Source organism: Molossus molossus, unplaced genomic scaffold (assembly GCF_014108415.1).
Source record: "Molossus molossus isolate mMolMol1 unplaced genomic scaffold, mMolMol1.p scaffold_m16_p_11, whole genome shotgun sequence".
NCBI lineage: Eukaryota > Metazoa > Chordata > Mammalia > Chiroptera > Molossidae > Molossus > Molossus molossus.
The window spans coordinates 86,217,535-86,235,946 of record NW_023425346.1 but is presented as its reverse complement, the minus strand read 5'-3'; the positions used below and the strand labels follow the sequence as shown (position 1 = coordinate 86,235,946).

Here is an 18,412-nt window from a genome sequence, read left to right as displayed (position 1 = left end):
GAAACCTTTTCCCCCCTTCCTTTTGATTGTTGCCCGACCAGTGAGAAAGCAAGAAAGTGAGGAGGGAAGGAGAGAGCGAACGATCACACGGGGAAATAGCTGCACAGTCCGGCCAGGAGCTCCACGCTCAATCACTCGAGCACCCTCTCACACGCGCACACTCACGCGCACCGTCTCCCCCTCCTCCGGTCCCCGGCCCTGGACCTGCGATCGCGGACTCGGTCGCCTGCTCTTGGAGCCGGTGCACCGCGCGCGCGACGCGCCAGTCCCCCTCGCGCCCCCACGCGCGCCTGGCTGCCGGATCTCCTCCGCGTGCCCGAAAGGGGATATGCCATTTGGACATGTAACTGTCAGCACAGGATCTGAGACTTCCAAAAAATGAAGCTGGCGACAGGGCTGTGCGTCTGGGTGAGCCTTCTGGTAGCAGCGGGGACCGTCCAGCCCAGCGCTTCTCAGTCAGGTGGGTCGTGGTTCCTTCTTGTCCTCCAGTTGTCAAACCTGCTGCGGCTGGCTTGGCTGCCTGGGTGGCTCCCTCGCCCCCTTCGCCCACCCTGACACCCACCCGCTCTCAGGAGAGGAGGGAACACTACCGGGTCCTCTTCCTTGGGCTCTTGGTCGCCTCTCATTCTGTCCCTAAACTTACCCTCTGTGTGTGCCCGCTTTTTATTTATCGTGGAAAAAACACTCTGCACCCCTGTCTCCTTTTCCTCTCTCCTTAACCCCCCTTTTTCCTTACTCGCGCGTTTTCTGTGAGCCTGAGCTGGATCCTCGCGCGTTTTCTGTGAGCCTGAGCTGGATCCCTTCTGGTCGCGCCTGTTGTATGGGACATGGGAGACCCAACCCCGAGGTAGAGGAGACGCTCCTCTCTGCGTCTGGGCCCCCGAGGGAAGAAGCCTGGGCGAAGCGCGCACCGCCTGGGCCCGGGAAGGACTGGAGTCCCGGGGCGGTGCCCGCTGGGCCCTTCTGTGCCGGAGGACCGTGGAGAGTGGAGCTTGGAGGACGGGCTTTGCACCTGTGTGTGCTGCCCGCGGCCACTGCGCGCCCCGTTGGGTCAGACCCGACTGGAGCCCAGCCTGGGCGGCTGCAGCTGCGGGCGGGCGCGCCCCGGCCGGGGACCCGGAACTCCGGCCTCCTGGGCTGGCGGCCCGGAGCTCTCGAGTGACTTGAAGGGAGATAGCCTGCTTGCCTGACCTCTTTAAAAAAAAAAAAAAAAAAGGTTGACATACTTGAGCCGGGAGCCCGGCCTTCCCGTGGGTTGCTGGGTTTGGCTCCAGGAAGAGTTTTTCTGAAGTTAAACTCGCTATTGGCCAGAGTCCCTCCAACTTCTCTGTTTACAGCCCAGTGCGGCTACCGAGCCGACCCGTCGCGCGAATTGATTGAACCCGAGGCGGGTGCGGCAGTGCGGGGTGCGCGGCCACTGTTTGTGGGAGAGCTTCAGCCCCAGCTACCTGGACAGGCAAAAGGCTAAGTGACCCCCGAGAGGCAGCGCGGTGGGGCTGGCGCGTCGCGGCGGCCAGGGCTGATGACAGCACCTGCAGTGCGAGGGAGCTCAAAGTTTCTGACACTTGAGTTTCCAGCGGATGATAGTGGGACAAGAAAGGACCGAAGAGAATCGGTGTCCGACGCGGCCAAGGGAGAGCCTGAGAGATTTCCAGAACCATCCGGGGCTGCTCGCGGGAGCGTGGGAGGCAACTACAGGAGATAAAGCCCCCGGGAGTGGCGATAGGGAGAGCTTTAGGCCCCGGGAGGGTGTCCTTCTGACCTCACCAAGAAAACAGCGCGCTGCAGTTTTCCCGCTCCTCCCCCGCCGCCGCCGCCTCCCCCTCCTTGCCTTGCCTAGTAAATAACAAGTTACAATCATAGAGCTTTGCAAAATGACCTTCGAATGGCACAATGTGCATCGTTTGTACTGGTCGTTTGCACCCTCCCAGTTACTCTGAAATTCTTCATGCATACCAGGTCCCGCGCTCCAGCCACCTCCGGAATTACACCAACACGGACTTGAGATTCCAAGCGGCCTCTTAGATACATCCCTTTTTTGTCTCCCTCTCCACTCTGAGTCCCTTCATATTTTCCCTCAATGGGTTGATTATGCACATTGACCCATTCAAAAGCAGTTGCGGCCGACAGGCAGACTTAGCCGAGAGGAATTTCTAGGAGGCGACCTACTGGGGGCTGTCTAGTTCAGCTTCAGCCGCTGGGGGACCCGGCTCTGAGTCCGCAGCAATTTGGTATTAACTGTATGTATGGCTCGGGTTGAGCTATGCCGAAAAGCCCTTTTCAGAATTTCTGCAAGGAATGTAATCCAAATTAGTTCTGCAGCTGGTCTCTTCCCGCTTCCCCCCCGCGAATTGTCAGACCCACAAGTGAGCCCATTTAGAACGCGAGGATTAGCGTGCCATTGTTGTTCCGTGTGTGACTCTGTACTTGAAATTCTGGGGACACAAAGGCGAGCCTCACTTGTTCAAAACACAAAGTGATCTAGATGAAAGGGCCGCACAAAGAAAAGCTGTCGGGTGCATCCCTGGTATAATTGCAACACGCATGCTAAGGTGATCCACTGGGAACTGTAAATGCCCCTGGGGACTTCTTTTCTCATCCTACCCCAGCCTCACCCCGACGCACCTGGCAGGGGAGTTCAGCTGGTTTTAATGTAGTGCTTTTTCTAAAACCAAGTTACTGTCTGGGATGTGAGGGAAGATGTGTATTTGTGGCTGCCTATGTGTGGCTGTATGTTCCCGAGTAAATACATATTGCGTCTCCCCTCTCGTGGTTAGCAGTCAGTAGCAGTTTGGAGGAGTTTGTTTTGGTCCAAATGAGAAATTAAGTGCGGATAAGTAAACTAAGCTGCCAGAGGGCGACAAGATGTTGAGTGAATTGCTTTTAGATGAAACAAATTAAGGAAACGAGGGAAGACAATCTGCTTCTCGCATTATTAGACACGCTTGGAGTTCAGGGGAAAGCGGCATATTTTTGAAATGCTAATTTCTTAAGAAGCAGAAGGAATGCACCTTATTTACTGCTCTATGTGAATAGAATAAAAATATGGGGGGAGGTGACCATTCTCTTGTATAGATTTAAGATATTTCTTAAAATAATTGTAACTGAAGAGGACCTGTTTTTGTTTTTCCTTCTTTTGCTTGGAAAAAAATCAGCTTTAGAGAAGGCGATTGTTTTTCGTAAGTTGGAAGGACTTTGCCTCATTTCCAGTGATTCATTTTATCAAGAAATATTATAGCTAAGGGCCCTTTATATGGTTACTATAAAGCCTTGACCACTAAAAAGAATAATTCCAAAATTTCTGTCTTCCTGGTATAACTGAAAAATAATTAATATTATCTTTGTATTGAAATGAACTATATAGTAGTACTGAAGTGATAGTCTTACCTTAATAGATATGTGATGAGCTAGTGCAGTTCTCATTTCTGATTTGCAAGTAACTTGGTTCTGCTTTACATTCTATAAAATAACTTACATTTTCCTACCTATTTAAGATACATCTCCAATCTTATGGGTTGTTTTCACATTTGAGAAAAAAAGGGTTAATAAAACTTAATTAGAAAATGAAAAAGATGTTAAATATATGTGTGTGTGTGTGTGTGTGTGTATACACACAGTGCTTTTTCTACATGTGTTTGCTGTAAGTACACCTATGGGTGCACTGTTTACTTTTTGTTTTTTCTTTTAATTTTGAACTTATATATGTCGAAGTGGACTTTTAGGAAAGTGTTAATTTTTCTTTAGAATGCATGCTTCTTAATAAATTTATACCTATCACTATAACTGCACATCACTTGAAAACACTCTAATATGGACAATTGTGATAAAAATGGAGACTCTTGGTTGTGTTATGATTCCTGTTTTCTAATTTTCTTAAATGAAACTAGTTTTTAAAAATTTTAATCATGCATACATCGAAAGTGATTTTTTAAAAAAAATTTAAAGCACTTACTGCTTTATGTATATTTTTTCATCTAGTCACTGGAAATTTGTCTTAATTAAGAAATTACGTTAGAATATTTACCAGGGCATGTACTTTGTGGAAAACTTGCCTAATTTTTACTCTAACCTGAACACAGTAAGTTTGCTGTGGCTGAATTTTAGAGTTTGCATTCATTGGAGGGGAAATCATATTTCCTCCTTAAAGTGGATTAGAATATTTAGTATTCATGAGCTTTCATCCCTTTGGTTCTTAAATAGAAGTACTATTTATCATCTGTCTTATGCATTCACCCTTTCCATAACCATAGATTTTTCTTTTTTTTTACATCTTATTGTTTATTGAGTTTACACAAGTGAATATTTTCCCCTCCACCACTGAGGGTATCCTTTTTGTGTGTGTTTTTACCAGCAACCTGCCACTCAGCCACCGCAGGAGTCCTCTGAGCCAGTTTTCATTCTTTCTTTCTGATAAATCTGCTATGGCTGGTTGGCTGGACAATCACAAGCCATTCCATTGCTCAGATTTATTCCTGAAAGAAAATAAAAAGGCATCGATCCAAGATCACTAACACATCTTAAAAGTCCTGACTCCAAGGCCAAATCCTTCTACAGAGAAGTCCCTTTTTCCCTTTTACTCTCCCTCTTTTCTCCTCTTGACCAAGGAAGGACAGTTGATCACTGGCATTTGAAAAAATGCTAGAGATGCAGGCAGTTGGAGGTCTTTCTGAATATTCTCTGAAGCTTGGTGATTAGAGACATCTTGGGATTAATGACTATTAAGGTGTACCTTTTAGACAATAAATTGAATTAGGGTGCCTTAGATATTGCAATACTTTAAAGTGGTGTCATTTGTATATTATTTCAAACCAGTTTTTCAGAAAATATAATATGTATTAAAAATAGCAGCACGTTTTTGCTTTTTACAGTGCTCTGCTGCTGTTGGATATCCATGTGTAATTTGTAAGTACCTGAAACATAAATGCGATGAATGAGCAAAAAAGATGTTCTGTTACCTGCAAACCTGTTGGCCCTTGCTGCTTGATTTCACCCTTTTTGACAAATACAGTTTTATAGAGCTGTTAATATTTACATTGAAACGAGCTTATGCATGTTCAAGCCCACAGCTGTTCAACAAAATGCAATTGTCAATTATATTCCATTGTTATCTTTTACAATGATCTACTGAGTATATTGTGAAGGCTAGAAATTAATCATATTATAAACTTTTCTCGGGGTTGTATCATTTTAGAAACATTGTACTATGTTACATTTGACCATATGGAACCAACGTTTCTTTTCTCGAATACTCATTTTCTAAATTATAATAAATGTTGGGCAGTAGGAGTAAAACCTTACATTTCATGGTTTCTAATACAGCTATTGATTGGAGTTTACAGTTTGTAATGACAAATAATTTAATTTTTCTTTTCTTTTCTTTTTTTTTTTTTGGTAATGAAAAGATTTTAAATCAATGTTCCCTGAAGCTGTAGCTCTCCTGCATAATTTGAAGATTTTGAGTGCCTATTTTGTGGGTGTGACACAGGACATAACCAGGTGGTTTAAATCAGCATCCTTACATTGTGGGGACAGTTCCTGTATTTCTTCTTTATACCTTGAGCAATTTACTCCATGTGTTTGTCACTTGGCTTGTGTGCCCTGGGGGGACATGCATGTAGTGTACTCTCTCTCTCTCCACTGTATAGCAGTTTTCTGGAAAAATGTTGTATTGTGGTACATTCCAGTAACAAGTTAATTTATATACTGAAAACATGTACACATGTTAATAAACATAATGTAGAGTTTCTAGCAGACCTTCTCTGTTACAAGAGCATCTGTCTTAATGAAATAGAGAGGTTAACTATAAAGTGTTTGTATTTGAGGCCATTTACCCCAAATATTACTTTTCACACTTGCTCTGTGGTCTCTTCAGATTTCATTGTATATGACTTTTTCTCTTTTTCTGAGTTGTTGGTAATTCAGACATGTTTGTTAAAGAAATTGACCTATTTTCCAGTGGTTTAATCAAAGCTTTAAAGCTACGTCCTTGTTTTAGATGACACAGGTAGACTAGTGCTTTCTCTTTGTACTGATTTTTCAAGAGGGAAGAGAACGGCCTCATGTTTATTACACAGAAGTGAAATATATGAATATTTTGGGGCCTAATTCTAAAGTGCTTTTTTGAACATGTAGTAATTGTTTTAGAGTTATTTTCATTTGAATAAGGGGTTGTTCTGGAAGCCTGTGTTTTTGCACAACTCCAGGGGGCAGCAGCCACATAGAATTTAATGGGATAAGTACAGGCCTGGGCTGTGAGTAGTGCAGCAGCCCCGCTGTTGTGTGATGCTACAGAAGAAAGCATCAGAATAAAAGAGGAGAATTGGATTCTGGTCATACAGTAATTTTCTGTGTGATCTTGGATTTGACTTCTTGCTCTATGCCTCAATTTCTTCATCTCCATTAGTGTAGCAGAAACTGATACCTAAACAATGAATTTGATTAAAAAAATTTAGTTAGGAGAAGGATGTTTAGACTTTTGAGAAAAAGAAATTCATTGCACTTCAGTTCTTTTTAGAGGTGGGTCTCTTTTTTCAAGTGAATTCGGGTGCATTGCCCTGGTATTTAAAACAGGTAAATGGGCCCTGGCTGGTTTGGCTCAGCAGTGAGAGCATTGGTCTGCAGACCAAGGAGCCACGGGTTCAATTCCAGTCAAGGGCAAGTACCTCAGTTGTGATTCGTCCCCGACCCTGGTTGGGGTTGTGCAGGAGGCAGCCATTTGGTGTGTCCCTTTCATGTTGATGTTTCTCTCTTTCTCTCTCTCTTCCTCTCTCACCCTCTCACTCTATCTGGACAAAAATGGGGCCCTGGCCGGTTTGGCTCAGCGCTTAGAGTGTCGGCCTACGGTTCAGAGAGACCCGGGTTCGGTTCCCTCTAAGGGCATGTACCTCGGTTGCAGTTTGTCCCCGGCCCTGGTTGGTCGTGTGGGTGGCAGCCACTCGATGTGTCCCTTCACGTCGATGTTTCTCTCTCTCTCTCTCTCTCTCTCTCTCACTCTATCTGAACAAAAAATGGAAAAATGTCCTTGGGTGAGGATAAAAAATGGGGGAAACAAATAAGTAAATGAAACAGGTAAATGGGGGTTGGGTGAGGGGAGTGCTTTGTTATAGCTGCGGTGAGAAGACAGCTTTGTGCCCCTGACTGTGTGCTCCCCCAGTTGTCTTCCACTCTTTCCTCTGTTCTCCTGTGCTGGCTTCACAGAAACCTAGCACTAATTAGGAACCATGGATTTAGTCCTCTCACTAAAAAACATTTTTTTTTCTTTATTGATTTTAGAGAGAGAGGAAGGGATTGAGAGAGAAAGAGAGACAGAGAGAGAGAAACATAAGTGACATAGAACATTGATTGGCTGCCTCCTGCACAAGCCCCACTAGGGATTGGGTCCACAACCTGGGCATGTGCCCTGGGCAGGAATTGAACCGGCGACCTCTTGGTGCATGGGTAGACACTCAACAGCTGAGCCACACCGGCCAGGCATAGTGCTCTCATTTGTAACTGGGAAAACTGAGAGCACTGGGAAGTTAGATGATATAAGTTAGTTGACACCTCCTGACACCAATGCATTTTCTTCAACATACGTAGTCATACTTGAAAAGTTCCAGACAGTTAAAAATAAATAAATACAAGGCTCTGTTGTTTTAAAAGGGAATTGCAAAATTGAAATGAAAACAAATGGATTGGAACCATGAACCTAATTATCAGACTGTGAAGTTTTTTTCAAGGGGAGGACTGTGGGATCATCATCTTTAATTTATATTTCGGAGGTAATCATTGTTTGCATTTTATAATTTACAGCAGATTGAGATTAAAAAATAAAGCACCTTTGTTAATATAGTTCTGTAAGAGGATCAGTTTAATTGGAAGGGTCTATTCTGGACATAGCATTTGGACCCTAAAAGTCAGATAAGAAATGTCCACACTAGTTTTTGTGTCTGAAGCACCTTTAAGAGTTTATTTTATGTGAGACTTATACAGATGACCAATAAGTAGAGAATGATTATTTCTTAATTCTTTAATTAACTGATAAGCATGCTTAAAGAAAATGGATTATAAAGGATAAACAGTGGTCGTCTTGTCACCGATTAGTTGATGGGACACTTAATTAGCAAATCCGTGGGAATTCTTCAGATTTGTCCACTCCCATCCTTGGATCCAAGTTATATATATTTTGCACTGTTTTTGTTGGGTTATCTTTTTTCTGCAGGCCCCTACGAAGATCACAATTGTGTTCTTTCCATAAGTGCATAAGCTAAGTTTGACTACTAAGACTTATAAATGAGGTTCTATTGTACATTTGCCTCTTTCTAGTTGGCTTCTGCAAGCTGCTGCCTTTGGGCCTTGTGAATTTGCATTGTTGACTTCAGCTTAACTCTCTCTGGTTACCTCTGACTTTCCTCAAGCACTGGAGCTTTTTCAGTCAGGGTCATCATTCTCATGGACCATAGTGACAGAAAGGAGGGTTGATACTTGTTTTGGCAGGGAAAGTCACGTCCTGTTAGGAATTTGAGATGAGAATGGACCCTGTAAGACATTAACATAGATACTATGTAACTTCCAGTGCAACAGCATTAAACCACTATCTTGAGAGGTAGAAGTAGGTCAGTATCATTGTCAATCACGTTATTTCCAGTATTGTAGGGATTAATGAAAAATTCTCGAGGTCAATAAGAATATGTAAGATTCAGTGTCTGAATCCAGAGAGTTAAAGTAATAGAAAGCAAGGCTCTATGACTGTATATATTTCATTTGTAACATAGTCTAAAGGTGTTTAAAGAGAAGAAAATGAACTGTGTGATAACCACTAGTTTGTTTCCCAAAACGATCAGACTTGTACATAATCACTTACACCTACTACATCTTTATTACTCTTCCAACTTTTACTGCTGTCTGTCTGGTGCCATGTAGGTCTAGTCTAGGTGGACATCCAGGTTTCAAGTCGTTAGGATACAAGTGGGGGTTCTAAACCTGCCTTCAAAAGATGCATTTGCTGGGTTTCTGTGGTCTTCTGAGTATATTTCATATCTGGTTAGGACCGAAAGAAAAAGCAAAAAGGCTATGAATTCTCTAGCTTTAGTGACTGTATGTGGCATGGCTATAGCTTTCGTAATAAGTTGTACAAATCTGTATTTCGGGATGGTCCCCTTCACTGGCAGGGTGGTGTATAATTGAGGTCATGGATGGCAGTGAATATTTTGCTTTACATGAACTTTCCTTTTACTGATTATTTTTGTCTTCATTTTCTATTTTTCCCTGTAGGCTTAGGCAATATGAATTTGTTTCTATAGGGACCTATGAAAACCAAACAGAAATAAAACAGAATCGTATTTCTTTTAGACATGCACTTTCATTTTTAGAAGTTCCTTTGTCTGATCATTTTGTCTAGAATTGGAGCAGTTAAACACATTTTTGGGTTTTTTATAAAGGCAATTTGATTGCATGGTTTATTAAAGTCTATTCCTTAACATTTTTATTGACCTCATCCAGTCCTTAAAAACCTCAGAGCGGGGTTATTGCAAGATCCTTTTTACTGGTTCCCTTGTTTGATGCCCTCTTAGCTCTAAGTCTTCTCCCTTGCCACTGCCTGATGACCATTTCTAAGATAATGCTGTTATCATCTCAGTTTCTATTTAAAAGATTTAAAATGTATTCCCCTTGTAAAACCCAAAGCCTCTTAAAATAGTCATCCATTTTCCTTTTAATCCAGTCTTAAGAGTTTCTTGCCAGGTATTCTAAGATTCAGGCTTACCTAGTCAGTATTCCATGGCAGTACCTTGCCTGTTGTCTTTGCCTTTGCCAACCCCTTTCCCTGGGATCTGTGGTTCATCTGATGCTTATGCCTGTCCCAACTGTGGACTCTGTGTTCTACATTAAGGCACACCTCATCATTACATCTTCCTTCACTGACTACCCACATAGACTCTAAATACCTTATCTATACCACTTACCTGGAGTTTAATCTCAAACCATACTATGCTTTCAACTTTTTAAAAGCAAGAGTTTTTATCCCCTGCAAAGATTAATGTGGTACCACATACCTAGTAAGCTCTTTAAAAATATATTTTTTAATGAAAGAATAACATACATTTACTGACACAATTTTAAGCTCACTTACAGATACTTATTATTTGTAATTAAACCATATAGTGCACAAAGTAAGCTGTTCTAAAAACATAATTATAGAATTCTTAATAATAGATGTTAGACATGTTTACCCTGGGAGTTTCTTTAGTTGCTTTCTCGAGCTTCCTAGGGTATTTCTTTCAATGGAGCGTTTCCAAGAGTATATCATTTGTCCCCATTCCCATTTTTAGAGCCTGCTCATAATATGATACAAAGTATTTCTGTTGGTTTTATTTTTGGTGAGTTAAGTATATGTGAATATCATTCTTAAACATGTAAATATTTTGTAGTCCACTATTTTTATATAGACATTACATTGCTATTTCTTATCTCCCATTTTAAAATTTTTTAAAATTAAGTTTATTGGGGTAACATTGGTTATTGACAAGTTTCATATCATGGTGTGCTCACCATCCAATAAGTGTAAGCAGTAATCATGTACTAACCCATCATTGTATTTCAGGACCATGTTAGGAAGTGAGGAGGACATATAAGAAATTCATGATGCCAACTTTCCTCTTTTTTTTAAAAGATGGTTAGACAAGGCCAATAAAGCACAATACAAAAAATATGTTACTAAGTGATTTTCCATACCCTTGGGAGGAATATCTGCCTCCAGAGAAATGCTAATATAATAGTATTTTATGAAAAAAAAAGGGGGGGGGGTTCTAACAGAATGTGGCATTTTCAAATCCTAGATATATGTGACAATACAGGTTTCTTATTCCTAAAACCTCTCAGTGTCTTAAAATAGACAACTAGACATATGCCTACAGATTCACAAGTATCCTATAAAGGAAGCCCTTGCAACATAACTGAGCTGAAAGGTGACTGGGATTCTCGTGGCTGCTCTTTTATGTGATTCTTGGTGCATAATGACAACTGGTGAAATTAATTTAGTATTTATACAGTCAGATTCTGCCAGTGAAAATGCTCTTCCAGACATTTCCTCTCAGCTTCGCAGATACTGAGAAACTGTCAACCTTTCTAAGTCACTATGGTGCTCTAATTGTATCTTAACTTAATAATGGCCTGAAAGAGTTAATAGAGCTTTCAAACCACCCCCTAACAGTCCGCAGAGTAATCTGTTCTTGAGAGACCTGGGCAATGGAGGCACCCAGACCTCTGTCATAAATTCCCTTAGAACTTGCCTGATTCTTTTCCCTGTAAGAATACCTGAGGAGAAAGTTTGAGTCAGGAATCACTGTTCCTCCTTTGCAGATAAGGACACAGAGATACAAAGAAGTAGTATGCAAGGGTGAAGCCCGGCTGGTGCACCGTCCCAGGTGCGTGTCTGCCTTGTTCTGAGGGCCAGTGGCTCTGCTGTACTTCTCAGCTGCCCCAGAGCTTCTCCCAGAGACTGAGCCTGTGGTGCCCCCGGGGGTGGGGCTCCTCTCTCTACCTGCTCCACCGGGAGAGAAGGGCATGTTTAGCTCGCCCAAATCCATCTGCCCCCAGGTCAGCAGCTGTTTTTGCTTTCTGTGTAGCCACATGGAGGAACTTGCCCAATATATCAACCATTTAAGGAGTTCTCCTTTGGGTTACTATGCTCCTCCTCCATGACGTTCTCCGGAGGGCTTTCTTTCTGCGTGCTAAGCAAACCATCATATAAGCCTTGTCTTCTTGAGAAAACTTCAAAGCAGAGACCTATCCAGGGTTTCCAGGCATGTGTTTATACAACTTGGGCAACCTCTTTAAAAGCAATACAGAAATGGAAATGCAAATTAAGTACAAAACCTCGGGATGCACCAATGCAAGAGAGGGGCTCTAATGCTGGAGCCTTAAAAAAAAACAACTTTATGAAAAATCTGCCTACCTTTGAAAATTATGTATTTTAGGAAGCAACATTATCCCCTATTACTGTGAATTTTGGGTGTAATTATATAATTTTTATTTTTTTTTCTACTGGATGTAAAGTCCACTATTTATATAGAAGGATGCATTGTTTCGAGAGAAAAAAATTGTCACACGCAGTAAAATCACACTGTAAAGGACTTCAGCATATCTTTGTGTAAAATAATGCATTGTATAAAGATACTCTTCAGAATATTTCTCTCTAAATATAAACATGGCTAATGCATATATAGATATATATATATCTTGACATCATATTTTAAAAATGGGTCATGTAATCCTGTCTGTTATGCAGTTGTATAGTGTGCAGTGGTTGAGTGTGATTTAAAAGAATCTTGCCAGTTTGGGTGTATAAAAGCTATATTCCTAAGGGCCTACCTCTGGAAATACAGCACTTTTAATTTTTAATCATTTTTTATTTAGCACATAATCTATCTTTGACTTTTATTCTTTGGCTAAGTTAAATGCACCCATTTTAACTACAATAAACATTATTACCAGCTGTGAATAAAACAATGCATCTAAATTAGCGTCAGTGCTCAGATAGCTCCGATATGTGTTCATATTTTAACTAATCTATTACCACATTTTAGTAATAATAAAAAAATGAGTATTTCAAGTCACAATTTTACTATGTAAAAATATCAACTAAACAGTTAATAATATTTCACAGTTGTTTTAACTTCAAATTTAGCAGCCCCATTGTCTCTGGTGATATATCAGAACCTCTAAAAGTATACTTGGAATTTATAGAAACTGAAGTGATTGGTATTCAGATATAATTCTTTAGTGGCCTTTTCCTTCCTTCCTTTTTTTTTTTTAAGTGCAGGGTGAAATTTGAAAGTATAAACGGCTTTGAGATAAATTGAAATAGACAAAACATTTTATAAAACTGTTGGTGAAAGGGGCATTCATTATTTTTTTCCTGTACTTACTATATTGCTTGTGCCCAGAATTAGCACACCGTGAGCCAGAGAAAGAGATAAGACAAATAGAATGGCACGCAGCTAATTTTGTTTAGCAAATTTAGATCTGATACATGCTATTTTACTCCAACAAACGGACTCGGTCACTCTTTGAAAGGTGCCGATGAAGTTGGTCTCCCACAGTTTAACGGCTTTTACTCAATATTTATAGGCTATATAAAAATAAATTTCTGTAAGTACCATATTTCTCACCGGCAAGATGAGCACTGTGAAGTTATATTTATTAATGAGAAAAAAAAGGAAAAACAAAAACATTGCAATTATTCCAGGTCTGCAGAAAATACAATATGTCAAAACATCAAAAATATCTTTCTTTCAAGGACATAGTGGTGTTTTGGTATTCAAGGATTTTGTTTACTTGTAAGTGTATCAGAAATCCCATTATTTTATGGTAATTTTGTGATTTGAATCTGGTGTATGGTTAGACTCACACCCTGGAATTAGTCATTCATTGGATGTAGAAGTCAACAGAATGGGATCCACTCAAGAAGTGGCTATAAAACAAAACAAAAAAACCCTAAATCCCAGACCTTAGTCTGTGAAGAAGTGCCATCATCCAAAAGAAATTTTAGAGAAATTTCTAAATGAGACTAACTTGTGTGGAAAAATGGTCATACTCGATGGGAATGTGATTCTAGAAAAAGCCAGGCATTTGTACATTAATATCCATATTTGGGAATTCCCAAAAGTATTTTCTAGCACAGTGCATTGTATCTGAAAAGTTTTAACATTATTCAGATATCTGCTTGAGCTTTATCATAGCTCAAGACTCCATTCTCCATAATCAAGCTTACTATAGAGAATAATTCTCATATTCATGAATTGTTCATCTCATCATATTTCCAGTGGTTATTTCAAGGTTAATTTTTTTCAGACAGCTTCTCTCTTGATTAAAGTTCATAGTAATTGTATATGTGCTGATATAGCACATGAAGGTTTTAAACTAACGACATCTTTGATTTTATACCGAGTCAAGATCAAATGCTTTTCAATGCTCCCCTCTTCAATATATGAAAAAAAAAATAACTTCAATGATTATTTTTGATTTATATTAAGAATGTGGAGACTTTTTTTGGCATTTTCAAAATCCTATAAACCCTTGTATTAAAGGTATGAGCAAAAAGGAAAGTGTGTCCTGTTATAAGGACTAATATTCAAGACCTGTTTCTAATAATTATACTGATTGTTAAAATACTGAAATGCATTCTGTTCTGAATGTTCTGATTGATTTTCCTAGATCCCTTCCCAGCACTGCTTCCTCAAATTTTTGCAGATCAAACAGCTAATGAATTAATACTTGGCACAGTGATGGATCTTCAGATCTCTGCTTTGGCATATGCTGTGGTCCATTTTTATGTGTCTTTGCCATTATAGCTATTACATACTTTGTTACTCTTATACATAATAAAAAATTTATAGTATTTTAAAGGATTATGAATATGAATAGTATTCTACTAACTTGGGGGCCACAATTAAGAATTAGTTAGTTTGAAGAAGGCATATTTCTAAATTGTGTTTTACAACATAGGTGCTTTTTTATTTGACTTGAGGTATGAGAAGAAATGGCTTGGAAATGATAGACAGAGTGCCTGGTGCACAGATGCAATTAGCCTAGGAGAAAAATCACATGCGTGTGGCCAAAGGACTTCAATAAAGCAGACACTATGAATTCTAGAAGTCAGTGTGGATACTGGTGGGTCATAGGTCTAATAATTGGGCTACTGAAGAATCACAATTTGAATTTGTGATTGCCATAATATGTGTGGTAATAACCACATTACATGCTTATATTATTAATCCCAATGAACAACTATCTGGCAAGGTGCCAGCTGTCCCACGTGCGTGTATTAAGTCACTTAAGACATGGGACTATCCCTTGAGGGCAGTCCACATACTCTTTATATTTGTGTTGGATAAGGAGAAGAAGACATTGAACTTAAAATTTCTTTTTACACAATTAAAGTGTGATGTTGTGATAGAAGTTATGAGTTATTATTATCGGCTAAATTATTATACCCTTGTTAACTTAAATATGTGATTTTTTTTTTTTTTTTTTTGCAAAGAAAACGGTATTACACGGAGTACTCTTTCATTTGAAGAATGATTAAGGAGAAGTAGATGCCAAGCGTGAAAAGAGGAGGCTTGGGAAGGGGACGTGATAGCTATCTTCAAAAGTTGAAGGGCTGTTACATACAAGAGGGATTAGCACTGTTCTGTGTAGCCTTGGAGAACAGAAACATTAACAGCTGTTTGAAATTGTAAGGCATCAGATTTCGGTTGAACACCATCAAGGAGTTTCTCACAGTTAGAACTTTCCAAAGTTGGACTGGGCTGTCTTGGGAGGTGGTGAGTTCCTTCATGTGTGGGGTGGTAGGCTCTGATCTTACCTCTTCTGTGATGATAGGGAATGAGTGAGGCAGCTGAAGAACAACTGGCCAGCGATGTTGGGGATGGGGATTGGGTTGATGGCTTCTGAGGGCCTTCCCACCAAGTCTGTCACAAGCACACCATGCCCAAATAGCCTTTCCTGGGCTCCAAAACACAGGCATGGAACACCAGCTCCTGTCTCTGTGGCTAGGATTCCCCTCCAAATGCTTTTCACCATCATACCTTCTCTTCATAGGTCAGGGGATCTGTGAAGGATCCTTTAAAGGTTTTTATTTTATTATTTTTTTAAATATAAAAAAAATTTTTATTTTTTTCTCAACAGTCTTTATGCTAGACATTTATCTCTCTAAGCTAATGTACTGTCACAAATTATTCTCAATTTTAAAAACCAGAGAACATAAAATAAAGATATACAAGCTTAAAAAATATGTATTTCATTGTGCACCTGGGTTATTCCAGCACGTATTTTTTTATACGATTGGATCTAACACAACCAGAGGGAGGAGTCTGTAAGCAGACTCAGAGCAGGAAGGGAGAGTGTGGGCTTCCAGTTGAGAGTAGAGGATAAATTGTAGAGAAATGGAGAAAGAGGAGTTCTTTCCTAAAGAACTGAAAAGCAAAAGGATACAGAAAGATGAAGGCACGCATGCAATTATTTCAGTTACATATCAAAATGCTCTTTATTAGTTTTGGAAATATTTTATTTTAAGACCTTTGACATTTCAGTCTGTCTCCCTTTTAATTAATTAATTTATTTTTTTTCCTTTTATTGATTTTAGAGAGAGAGAAAGTGAGAGGGGGAGAGAGATAGAAACATTGATGAGAGAGAATATCAATTGGCCGCTTCCTGCATGCCTCCCACTGGGGATCGGGCCCACAATCTGGGCATGTGTCCTGACCGGGAATTGAACTGGCGACCTCTTGGTGCATGGGTCGATGCTCAACCACTGAGCCACACGGGCTGGACTCCCTCTTTATTTTTTTAATCCTCACCCTAGGATATGTTTGTATTGATTTTTAGAGAGAGAAGAAGGGAGAGGGAGATAGAGAGACACATCAGTGTGAGAGAGAAACATTGACTGGTTGCCTCCCATATGCACCCAGACCAGGGACTGAACCTGCAACCTAGGTATGTGCCCTGACCAGGAATCAAACCAGCAACTACCCTTTTGGTGCAGGGAACAATGCTCCAACTAACTGAGCCACCCGGCCAGGGCCATTTCAATCTCTTTTACTAACTCTTTTAGGTACAGACTGTAAGATACACTAAATACAATAATTTGCTTTTGTCTTTTGTGGTCATATTTAAAAAACATTATATTAGGTTCTCCTAGCATGAAAACTACAGTCCTGTCATAGATGGCTTATGCCAGTCTTTCTGACTTACCACCTCTCCCCTGTCTGCAGTCTACATGCATTTTAAAGCCTCCGCTACGCCAAGCATGGTGTCCATGCCAGTACTTCTGTGCAGTCCCTCCAGCGTCCCTAAAACCTGAATGGCAGGTAATATTATATCCACTTTGAAGATAAGGAAACTGGGGCTCAGAATAATATAATTGGCCAAGACACAGAGCCACTGTGCAGAGGCGGTAGTCTGTAATCCACTTGGCTGTTTGGGGGTGTACTTTAGACTTAGATTTTGGTTATTTACGGTTAAATAGACAATGAGTGAAGACAACCCACTAAACAAAAAAGTCTTTCTTAAGCTTCTGTCTAGCCTTGATCCTATTCATTCCCACTTTGTCTCAGTCTCTGGATACCTTCCCCCAGCTCACTTCTTTGTAGATGGTTCTGAGCTCCTACCTCTCTGTCCAGAGCTCGGGCCTTCCTGTTGCCACTGCCCTGTGAATGTCTTGATTCGGATATCCCAGTGTCTCCACCCACATCTGTTCAATGTTTTACTTTTCTCTTTTCACAATTTAATGTTCTTTTTTTTAAAAAAAATCTGTCATTATTGTTGAAAATATTACAGATATCCCTCCTTCCCCCACACCATTGACCCCCTCCACCCTGCTCCTGTCCCCCCTGCCTTCACCTCACTGTTGTCTGTGTCCCTGGGTTATGCATATATGCATATAAATGCTTTGGTTAATTACTTCCCACCCCCTCCCTTCCCTCTGAGATTCATCTTATCTTAATTGGTATAAATTACTATAACAGTACACATTAACTCTGCATTTGGTAAAAAGCCAAGAAATCATAATATCTAACATTTATTAAAGGCCTGCTGTGTCAGAAACAGTGATAAGCACACTAAGATGTGATATTTCACCTAATCTTCCTAACATGGACACTGCTGCCCTTGTTTTACAGGCGAGGAAACAGACGCTTAGAGAGATTAAATAGCTGACCAGGTGGCACACGTCTGGGCAGGTGACAGATCAGCGATGCCCAAACTCCTAGCTCTTCATTTTGCATTATCCCAATGTCAATATTTTATATACGAAAATAAACTAAAACCTCTAAGTACGTTGACAATATAGATTGGTTAACTATTTTATTCTATTAACAGGTATTTTGTTTGATGTCCACAATAATTATCAATAACCAGGTATATTTATGAAAATGCCAAACTTGGAAACAGAATCAAGTATATTAACAGCATATGCTAATTTTCTATTGTTACATTACAATTGAAACTAGGATACCTCAAATAGAGTAACCAGATTAGTCACTTTTTAGTATTTTTGTTTGTTTGTTTGTTTTTATCCTCACCTGAGGACATTTTTCCATTTTTGTTTAGGTAGAGTGGGAGGGAGAGAGAGAGAGAGACATCAACATGAAAGGGACACATCGAGTGGCTGCCTGCCGCATGACCCCAGCCGGGGCTGGGGACAAACTGCAACTGAGGTACGCACCCTTAGTGGGAACCAAACCTGGGTCTCTCTGGACTGCAGGCCAACACTCTAACCGCTGAGCCAAACTGGCCAGGGCCAGATTAGTCACTTTTTAAAATTGACAATATTAAGTAAAATATTGCAGAGTTGAAGTAGAGGTTAGACAGAGGGACTTAAGAATGAATAGCCCATGTTTGAATTCTAATAATGTAAAGATGGGTTAATTATTTA

At 40.4% G+C, this 18,412-nt stretch overlaps 1 protein-coding gene across 4 annotated transcripts in view; it reads left to right on the top strand.

The window, feature by feature from the left end:
* Positions 1-350: 350 nt before the first annotated feature.
* Positions 351-18,412, top strand: part of ERBB4 (erb-b2 receptor tyrosine kinase 4) — a 1,035,274-nt gene continuing 1,017,212 nt past the window's right edge. For 3 of the 4 annotated variants that reach the window (XM_036253760.1, XM_036253761.1, XM_036253759.1), the window contains exon 1: positions 352-460. In XM_036253760.1, coding sequence (XP_036109653.1) covers positions 379-460 — 82 coding nt within the window. In that variant the 5' untranslated portion in view covers positions 352-378. Of the gene's footprint in view, positions 461-18,412 lie in introns of all 4 variants that reach the window. The other variant, XM_036253758.1, reaches the window with a different exon arrangement.